This window comes from Apium graveolens, chromosome 2 (genome assembly GCF_009905375.1).
Source record: "Apium graveolens cultivar Ventura chromosome 2, ASM990537v1, whole genome shotgun sequence".
NCBI classification, from domain to species: Eukaryota; Viridiplantae; Streptophyta; class Magnoliopsida; order Apiales; family Apiaceae; genus Apium; species Apium graveolens.
The window spans coordinates 13,244,415-13,255,604 of record NC_133648.1 but is presented as its reverse complement, the minus strand read 5'-3'; the positions used below and the strand labels follow the sequence as shown (position 1 = coordinate 13,255,604).

Below are 11,190 nucleotides of genomic sequence, written 5' to 3'. Positions count from 1 at the left end.
TCAGGGCGGCGTGCAGGAGAAGATAAACATGCATGGCAGATCAGTTCCTATCTTTCTATCTTTCAGTGACAAGTTATGTATTTAGTCATAGCTCGCAAACTTATGGAGAACAACAAAACAAAACACATACATGATGAGGTAGGTATTCGAGGACGCTACTCAACGTCAGTCTCTCATTTATATTAGTATTATATATGCTTGTCTATTGATTCAGTTCTCTACATGATTTGGCTCGTCCATTGATGTGGGTGATCGATATCTACAAGAGTTGCAGTTCTGGTCTACTGGAAGTGGTATTTGAGCATTTCAAGACAAGAAGGTTCCATACTTGGAGTTTATTATTGCCTGATCATAAACTTTATCTTCAACATCTATTTGGCATTTATATACTACCTCCTTCCTTGTAATTAAAATATTCATGTCTTGTTCCTGTTTATATAAGAGAGCGAAATATTACGACTCTTGTCTATTAATCAGTTGACTCGATCCTTCTTTAGATCCTATTCAAATATTTACTCCCGGTCACTGTGTTATATTTTGGTGGTGTTTGGTTGATGATTAATGTGCTCGGTTAACAGGAACCTTAAACTTAAATGATAGTGTTTGAATTACCAATTTAATGGGAACCCCATTCCTTGTTGATGGGTAAATTAAATGCACCATACCCATTGGGTTCCCATGACCATTAACCCTCGTTCTCGTACCCTCCATTCCCATTTCTCCGGTGCATCCAAATGCCCTTTATGATTAAAAATATTTTCAGGACCCGTTTGATAAATTCGATTTCGTTTGAAATTCTGAATTTGATCAAATAAGCTGTTTAGAAATTTGGATTTTGATTTCATTTAAAATCCAAAACCTTTAAATATTAGTATAAACATGAGAATTTTAAATGACAATTCAAATTATGTTATTTGAAATATCTCATTTAAAATAAAATGTAAGTTTTGAAACACACTTTTAATAAATTTCATTTGTATTCACGCAAATATTATCGATAGATCTTTCTTATTATATAATGTCACGTTATCTAAGTTCATCATTTTCTATAATTATTTAAACCTAATTTCAAATTTCTGCCATTACTTTTAAAATCTCCTCAATCATGCATTTATTATATATTTTTTTTACTAATTTTCAAGACATATCAATTATTGTTTTGTCCTATTCACCACATCAACATCATTTTCTTTAATAGATATGTTTCTGAACCTATCACAATGGTGTTATATAGACTTTATACTTCTAATTACTTCTTGTGTTCACATTTTTGGCCTAAATAAAATATTAGTCATTTGAATTCTTCATATATAAAAACTAGCAAAGAAAAGTCTTTAAATAGATTATACATTCATCTCAAAACAATCTTTCAATACATCTTATATATTATGAATAAAAGTCGCATAATATTTTTTTTATTGTAAAAACAAAGAATTTCGCAACATTACAATTCACTTGAAGTTAAACTATTTTAAAAGCATACTTGTAATAGTGAGGAGACCATGGGTAGGGCCGTAGGGGGTTCAGTGCAATGTATTGGGTCCTCAAGTTATGCTAAAGTATCATTAATTATACCTCCAAATATCTACAAGTACATAAGAACTTTGGGTCCTCAAGTTCTAATTTGATTATGAGTTTAAAGATGTTTTCCAAAGCCCAAAAGAACAAATGCTTTAACAACTCAAACGGGCTAAGAATCCATTACATCCACCTTATCGCTGTAATTCATCACGGTGACTCAGAATTTCTTGGATCATCTTAATTGATATATTTTCTGAACTTAAAAAATTAGCCAAAATTTATATATTACTGATTATAAAAATTTATATTGACTAAATATCATTTCAGGGTTATGGTTATAAATTTACAAAGAAATGCTGTGACCTCAACAAATCTGAGGCATCTACATGATAAGCCATTAAGAATTACATTAGGATGATAAAATAAGTGTAGCTAGCACATTAACAATAGTATAAGATTTTACCCTTCTCCTAGAAACAAGCAGAGGAGAAGAGCTTTAGTTTGAGGATGGCTATCCTCACTCTTTTTCATCTTCTTTCTTTTCTTCCTGCTTGGTGGCAGCTTCCTTGGCGTCATCAGCTGGTCCATCATCCTGCATTTCGTGATCGGCCGAATTATGATTAGCAGAGTTTTTTTATGACCATGTTGTAGTGACTAAAAGATTGTAACAAGGAAAAATTTAGCACCTGCATATCGGATGTCCAGAGAGTTAAGTTATCGCGAAGAAGTTGCATAATCAACGTACTGTCCTTGTAGGATTCTTCACCTAGGGTGTCCAGTTCAGCAATTGCTTCATCAAAAGCCTGTTAAGCAAGTCATGGAGAACATCAACAAAGTTTAGGAATTTCAAGTTTATGCTTTCATAAAAGCAGTTAATCAGATAACTCATACAGAAAGTTAAAAAAAAATCAACTTGGTGGACTGTAATTTATGTATATTTGTGATCTATATCTGGTTAATTAATATTTTCATCTAAAAATGCTATTTTTACGTCAATTTGATCTACATCGACAAGACATGCATGCTGTACACAGAATTAGAAATGCTCACCTGTTTTGCAAGACTACAAGCTCTGTCTGGTGAGTTCAAAATCTCATAGTAAAAGACGGAGAAGTTAAGAGCCAGTCCAAGTCGAATTGGATGTGTTGGGGCTAGTTCTGCAGTTGCAATATCCTGTAACAGAGTAAAAGTTATTTATTAAAGGGCATTCATAGTCGAATTGGATCGTAGAACTACAACCTCTGTGCTATGTCTCAGGGAATGCCTGCAATTTAGGAGTCTTATAAAAGATATTGTGATCATAGCAAATTTAATTATTTTTATTTTATTAATCGGATGTTGCATGATATATCCACCCCTTCATGCTACATTCCGCATTGTATATTAGACGTATGTGTTCATTAGCATGCTAGGTACCGCAAAAATTTTCCCAAATGACAAGTTCATAATGATAATACGAGACAACGTGTATAAATATACGCCCACAAATTTAAATATGCCACTTGTAAATTTGAGAAATTTGTTGGGATACGTTGCACTACTTGTGTAAAATTACCTGAGCAGCTTTGTAGGCATTAAGAGTGCTCTCAGCGGCGTCTTTCCTATCACCTCCAGTCCTAAACTCAGCAAGATAACGATGATAATCTCCTTTCATCTTCAAATAGAACACCTTAGAATCCCCTGACAAAGCAGAAGGAACGAGACACGAATCAAGCAGCTTAAGAATCCCATCACATATATCTGATAGCTCCTTCTCAATCTTAGACCTATATTCCTTGATCACATTAACATGATCTTCACTGCCTCGGCTCTCTTCCTTCTGCTCAATGGATGATATGATTCTCCACGAGGCACGACGAGCACCAATCACATTCTTGTAAGCAACGGAGAGGAGATTTCGTTCCTCGACGCTAAGCTCTTCTTTTTCAGCCAACGAGTTGGAGACTTTCTCCATGAACTCGACCATTTCTTCATATCGTTCGGCTTGCTCTGCAAGTTTTGCATTGTATACATTCTCTTCGCGTTGGGAGGACATGATTTCTGTGATAAAGTGAGATTAGACAAAAAAAATTCAAGAAGAAGGAAAAGTGGATGGAGGAGAAAGAAAAACGGAGGAAGAGAGATGTGAAAGCAGGTCATTGCGAGGTCAGGGTAGTGATGATCGGAATAAATATGAGCCGCTGAGTATGAATATTTTTGGTAATATTGAGTATCACATGTTACGTTTTAATTTACTACACAAATCAATAGACATTAATTTAATATCACACTACTAATCACACATTTTGTAACATTGATAACGGATGACATTACAATGAGCAAATTTCACGTGCATGGTGTTCTATGCCCGAATGCAAATAGGGTATTGCAAGGGGCTCATTACACTAATATTTGGCTTTTAGAATAATGCTATATTTACAATTTTTTTGTAAAATATACTTGGTGATAGATATTGATTGAAATGGTGTTGTGCAAGACATGTTTTTAATATAACAAGATGAAGTTAAATTGACATATCTAATATTTAGTTGATTTGTAATCTTATGTAAGGTATAATGATATCTATTGAGTCTATTAAAATATTTAAATAAACTAAACTGGAATATTTTTCGGTAAACAACCAACAAGGTAGTAATATAATTCGGATAAATCCACTGAATTTTTTGGGTCGAATTTAGCTCAATTTTTTTTATATATGTATATTGATTGATTATATAATTTAAAGTCCGTTTTGAGCTCCATTAATAACAATTGATATTACGTTTTTTAACAATAAAACACAACTTAATATACGTTTTCATTAGTTTTATTATTATTTTAAACTTTTACACATTTTTATTAGATTTCAAAAATATTAATTTAGAAATAATTTTTTAAAATTCAAGCACGGGTCATAATTCAACAAATTTTTAATTTTTTAGATTTTAATAATCCTCTTTTGGGTTTTGAAAATATTAAAAAATTGAATAAAGACACGTCTGATTTAAAAATTTTATATTTTAGGGTTTATTAATCCCCTTTTGGGTTTTATAAATATAAAAAAAATAAATTATTAAAAAGTAGATCGATTTAGGATTTATGCCTAAATTCTAGAGTCTAAACCGAATTTAATCTCGAGTTACTAAACTCTAATTATTAATTTTTTTTAATATTTTAGGGTTGACCGATTCTCAATTTAGATTTTAAAAATATTAAATATATATATATATTTATATATACACTAATAATATACCCTTTAGAATAAAGTTTTAAGATTAAAAATATAATATTATCTAATATTTCGAGTAAAAAAATAAAAATAAAATAAAAAATACTGAAAAAGGTAATCCATATGCCATTTACCTTGAAAATCAAACATGTAATCCCGTTTTGGCAATAAAACTAGACACGATACTATGTTTTGCTTATTAAAAAATAGGGTTTGTCTAGTGTTGGTACGACAAACATTAAAATTTATAATTTTGATGTATTTGATTGGTGTAGGTGTTATAAAACATGTGGTTCATTCTATAAAATCAAAACAATAATGATAATGAAAAATGCTACATCATTTTTCATATATTTTCTAAACAATACACAGATTTCTAGTAATATTTAGGATATTTTTTTATAAAATGATATTGAAAATTATTATTCGTCAAATAATAATATTTAGAGCTAACATATTCCAATATTTTGATATTTTAGAAAAATGGATTCCCTCACATGTGATATAGAGTTGAGGTGTTAATGGCTGTAGGCTGTAGCACTCGTTTAACTTCATATCACCTCAACATTCTAGCAATAAAATTTATTGATATAAAAAACAGATTAATATCCTAAAAAAGACTGCCCATAATTTAATATTTGACCTAAACTTTCGAATGGGGGATAGAAATACCACATTTAAATTTTGACGTCCCGTTCAGTACCAATTTTTTTTATTGACAAGAACTTTTAGTACCATCATTCGGGCCTGTTCCAAGTCCTACCAGCACGCAATTGCGTCGAATTTTGATTAGGAGCTGAAAGCACCAATAGACTTGTAAATTTATTACTAGTACTACTACAAGTCTACAACATGTCTATCAAGATTAACCAACACTCATGTATCTCCTCTTCATTTTTTTAACAAAAAGTTATTATTTGTGTAAAATTTATTACAATAATAATTTCTAATTCATGAACGCTCATCATTTTAAATTTAAGATCAAAAGGATCTGACCTAACATCGAATAAAATTGCGAGCTGCGAACCTTACTATTCATCATACTTTAAAAGTCAAACACCTACTACATAAAAATAAAAGAAAGGGGCACAAGCCAAATCCAGGCCACACCGAAATGAACAGCCTAGCACCAGTTCACCAATTACATTCTGTAGTTGTCCGTACCAGCTTCATACTTCCGCATTGGTCCCTAGCTAGCTATAATTTTATACTAACGCTTTTATCGCATCTTGACGCGGCGTCATCATTACTACTACTAGTTAAAGTACTGGTCGTTAACAAAGGTGTACTTCCATAAAATTTTCGTATCAGGGCGTGATTCTGTTGTCTCTAGGGTGCTCCATATAAGGAATGTTCAAAGGAAGTGTTTCAAAAATTATACACTATGCTCCGGAGAGAGTTAAGGGTATAAAAGAAATGAAAAAAAAGAAAGAAGAAATTCATGTGACATCAATGTAATCCAGAGTAGAGTAAACTCGTTTGAAACTCGCGTGTATTAACATGAATCTCGCTAATAAAAACGGATCATATGTTATTTGTAGAAAATGTTAAAATTTATAGCAAACTATTGTCTAAGTGCATCATTTGGTAGTGTCAGGTAAGTAAAAGTTTCTTGTCTCATTCATTGGAAAGAGTAATGCTAGAGTTACAAAAAATTATATAAAAAATTGTTAAGTTTAGAATGATTTAATTGGTGTTTTTGATTTAAATGCAGGAGAGGTCCATTTTCATTTAGCCCATAAAATTTTGACATTTGACATTTTGTAACTTTTTTAGAAACTAATTTGGTATCTCTAATATTTTCCTATCAGGACTAGAAATTACAGAGGAAAAAACCGTTCAAATCTCGCCGACAGAACACAAAACAATGTCCAAAATAAGTATCGACTGATATCATATTGTCTATCTAACTTTAATAGTAGAACAAATCCAGCTATAACAATATAAGATTACATGATAGAGCTGTAAATGTATACTGTTCTTGTTAGCATCAGGTGTCTCAGCTAGCTCTAGCTAAGCGAAATTTAGCTGATCAGCAGGTCGTTAAACACATGTAGATTTGTACTTCATAGTTTGATTTTGTGAGAATAGATTTCTGCAATCCATCAATTTAAGCAAAAACACCAACTCACGTCTCACTACACAATACATGCATGTTAACAATCTATGAATATTCATTTGTTTTCTCTGTTGTAACTTGTAAGTAGTGTATAATAAATCTACAAATCAAAGAATCTAGATACAAAATAGCAAATATAAAGTATCTGAAGAAATCTGCATCAATGAACTTCAGTAGATGATCTTTCTCTCATAGTCTTTGAATGCATTAAACCTTCATGATCCATTTTCTTGCTTCTACTCGAACCAATTAGCTTAGACCAAAATCCACTCTTCTTCTTCTGAGAATCATCGTTCACACGCTCCTGACCGGGTCTTGGCGGATAAATCTCCATTGACCTACTCTTCGTAAGAATTATGTTCTTCCCGCTTACTTTAAAAAAAGACACGTACCCTTTTCCTTCTGATCTTCCCATAACACCATTATTCTTACCACGCACCGGAGATGAACACGAAGAAGCATTAGAAGACGAATCACACGACGATAACGAAGACAAAGACGACGAAGATGAAGGAGTTCTCAATGCTTTCTTAGTTGTTTTCTTAGAAGATGACAACTGAGAGAGTCTTTCCCCTAGACAAATTGAGCAAACACCGGGTGCTTGCTTGTGTTTCGGGTGCTTCTTGCACCTCAATTTATGTGTTTTTAATCTTCGATTCTCCATTTTTCAGAGTTGTTCGTTCCTCGGAGTGTTTTTATAAAGAAGTTTTATGTTTTTTCTATGAGAGTTCAAGGGAGGTTCTTGGTAGGTTCAAAAAGGACTCATTTTTGACGATATGCAAGTTGGTTTTGAAGTTGGATTTTTAAGTGGGGCCCGTTAAGGGATCGGGTCATGTTTGTTTACCAAGTAAAAGGAGACCGACATTTGGTGTGAGTGAGCGTGGAATTAATTAACCAGACAGACTTTATTGATTGTGTCTTTTCTACATATAATTTCCAACAGCGTGCCTAGCCATCTTAGAATTTACCAAGTATTTGCTGTCCAGATACGTGAGCTGTTTTAGCATTTGTGACTAGTGAGTAAGAAGAAGTGTTCAAAATGGATCACTATTCAAAGTTTGCACACTTACGAGTATTTTATACTCCGTGTATGCGTGTATAATCATATGCACAACATGCTTGCATGAAAGCTAGGAATGCAAGTATATGTATCGTAACATTACAGGTCGACATGAATAAGAGATACCGTACCTTGCTAATTTTTATGTGGTGGGTTGTTGGTAGAGCTGTTTATAGACTGATTTGGGTCAAATTTTGATTGAATCGAGTCGAGTTATAATTTTACTTTTAAAAAATCGAGCCGAGTCAAGTCGAATTTTTTATGGAACAAAAATCGTATTTGAGCTCGAACTTGTTAACTAACGAAACGCACACAAGTTTTTATCGAATACAAACGAGGCGAGTCGAACACAACCGATCACGAGTTTTCTCCATCAAAACGAGCCGAGCCGATCCGAGTCGAGCTGAGGTAAAAAAATTCAGGTCAAACCAACGGTTGACCGTTAAAATAACAAATCAAATATATTTTTTTTTTGCTAAAACGTTTATCATATCTCTATAATGTATAGATCTTGACAACTGGATAGTTGGATCATTCATGAATATTTTTTCAATAAAATCGAAACATCAATATGGGACTAAACCCTAGTTAAAAGTAATAATCAATTCATTGGTTAATTGTTAAAATAACAAACAAAATAATTTAATTTTCTCTGAAAATTTTGTCATATCAATAAAATATATATATATATATATATATATATATATATATATATATATATATCTTAACATACGTACGGTTAGATCATAATATTTTAAAAAAAATCGAAACATCAATATGGAACTAAACAATAGTAAAATGTACTGGTCAAACTACTTGTTAAATGTTAAAATAGCAAACCAAAAACTTTATTTTTTTTCTAATTTTTTTTATCATATCACTAAAATATATGATCATGACATCCGCACGGTTGGATCATTTATAAAAAAAACTAAAAAACAAACACAAAATATCAATATGAGACCAATCACTAGTTAGAAATACCATTCAAACCATTGGTTGATTTTTAAAATAATAAACAAAATATATTTATTTTTTTCTGAAAATTTTGTCATACTACTTAAATATATAGATCTTGATATTCGTACGGTTGAATCGTTTATAATTTTTTTTAAAAATATCGGAACATCAATATGCGACTAAATACTAGTAAAAAGTACTAGTCAAAAAATTGGTTGACCGTGAAAATAGCAAACCAAATACATTTATTTTTTTAATTTTTTTTATTATATCACTAAATTATATATATCTTAACATCCGCATGTTGGATCATTCATAAACATTTTTTTAAAACGAAGCATCAATCTGGGACTAAACACTAGTTAGAAGTACTATTCAAACCATTGATGATTGTTAAAATAACAAACAAAATTATTATTTTTTTTGAAAATTTTGTCATATCATTAAAATATATTGATTTTGATATCCGTACTCTTGGATCATTCATAAATATTTTTTAAAAAATTGAAACATTAATATGCCACTAAATACTAGTAAGGAGTACTGGTCAAATTACTGGTTGGTTGTTAAAATATCAAACCAAAATACATTTATCTTTTTCTAAAACTTTTATCATATCACTAAAATATATAGATCTTGATATTTGTACGGTTGGATCATTCATAAATATTTCTTTTAAAATTGAATCACTTCTTTATCAAGAAACTCTTACAATTTTGTTGTAAATTCTTTCATCTCAACTGGTGCCATCCGATACGTAGCTTTCGAGACTGGTTCCATTCCAGGTGCCAAATCATTGGTGAATTCAATTTCTCGATCTGGTGGAAGTTCGGGTAATTCATCAGGAAATATGTCGGGAAACTCGTTTACAACAGGAATTTCTTCCATCTTTGGTGATTCTTTGCCAATATTAACTACATGGTCCAATTAAGCTTCACATCCTTGTTGTAGCAATCTCTTTGTTAGCAATCTTATACGATATAGATATTATTATATATATTGAATATATAACTAATTCACAATAACACTACTAATTCTTAATTCACATAAACATATAAGAATTAACAATTAAATTAGGAGAAGGGTTTGAGAAAACAAACAGAGATTGGATTTAATCTCGAGTCCAGAAAACTGTCTTATTAAAGCAGTTTCGCCCCACACTATCCGTGTTTAGCGACCTGCTTCCCAGGATAAAATGAGATACTAATATAATTGATAAATCGAAAATACTCTTAGCGAACCGGAATATTGGGAAAAATTAAGACCGAAGAGACCGAGAATTAAAGAGACGACTCTTATTTTCTCGACTTAATAAAACTGGTGCTCTAAGACTCTATATATAAAGAGAGTTTTGAAAGGACTTTTTTTCTATTCGATGTGTGTTAGGTAATGAATTAAACACAAAGGGGAGGTGAATGTGTTTTTCTGCTTTTCTTGAAATATTTATGATTGTGAACAAAGTAAATCAAATCTTGTAGTAAGAACAAGAAGTTATAGGAACAAAAAGATGTCTGGCTTGTTTGGTTGTCGGAGAGACATAAACTACTCCTTGATTTGGATATAGATAGGCTTCTGGAAAAGCTGCTATCTGTGCCTTTTTGAACTCTTGGAAAAGTTGTGTGTCTTCTAGAATAACTGGATTCACTCTGTCAATCATTACATCCAGTTCAGATGCTCTTAAAGTTTGAAGATTTGTGAGAGTTACCTAAAGAAACCTATCCACACCACCATCATTGATGTTCATGACAATCCTTTTTCTCCAAAAAGTTATCAATTTTCACCACCACTGCCCTTATGAAGTTGATGTTCTTGGCCAAAGCTTTCTTGCAGGTCACATAGTTTTTTTGAAGAGACACTCTTAGTGCTGCAAGAAGGTCATTGAATTCCTGATCTTGATTGGGTCCTTCTGCAGCCCTTTGAAGTTTTTCCTTTCCAACATTAATTTGAGCACTTGAGCTTTGACCAACCTGAATAGGCTCTTTAGATTTTGCCTTAGCATCCCCTAAATTGTTGAATCCTAGCCTCAATTTCCCCCTTGGTCTTGGTGACAGGCATGAAGAGGGGAGTTGGTAACTCTGGCCTTATTTGTTCAGGTAAAGAGGGCAGTAGTATGTTGAGCTTCCCCATGATGGCCCCCAAAGCAACATAATTCTGTATTTGAAGGTGCTTGTGAGAGTCCACCAGGGTCTGGATATATGATTGTTGACTCTTGACTAGAGAAGTCAAGGCTTGGACTTGTGAATTGAGAGAAGCATTAGAGGTCTGCAAGTATGATACTTGTTGTTGAAGAGATTGGATTTGAAGATTTATAGAGGTTGAGCC

At 32.2% G+C, this 11,190-nt stretch overlaps 1 protein-coding gene across 1 annotated transcript; it reads right to left on the bottom strand.

The window, feature by feature from the left end:
* Positions 1 to 1,810: 1,810 nt before the first annotated feature.
* LOC141705817 (14-3-3-like protein B) lies at positions 1,811 to 3,562 on the bottom strand. Its single transcript, XM_074508705.1, has 4 exons — positions 3,077 to 3,562; positions 2,572 to 2,694; positions 2,208 to 2,324; positions 1,811 to 2,113 (listed from the first exon to the last, which is right to left on the bottom strand). Exons 1-4 carry the CDS (start codon positions 3,554 to 3,556, stop codon positions 2,039 to 2,041), a joined length of 795 nt encoding a protein of 264 aa, XP_074364806.1. The 5' UTR covers positions 3,557 to 3,562; the 3' UTR covers positions 1,811 to 2,038.
* Positions 3,563 to 11,190: the final 7,628 nt, after the last annotated feature.

What these genes read in the sequence shown, in the direction of transcription:
- LOC141705817 (XM_074508705.1), bottom strand. Translation starts at nt 3,556, where the DNA reads ATGTCCTCCCAACGCGAAGAGAATGTATACAATGCAAAACTTGCAGAG. An exon ending in ATGCCTACAAAGCTGCTCAG is followed by an intron (nt 2,695 to 3,076) that starts GTAATTTTACAC and finishes ACTCTGTTACAG; the next exon opens with GATATTGCAACTGCAGAACT. An exon ending in TCTGGACATCCGATATGCAG is followed by an intron (nt 2,114 to 2,207) that starts GTGCTAAATTTT and finishes CACGAAATGCAG; the next exon opens with GATGATGGACCAGCTGATGA.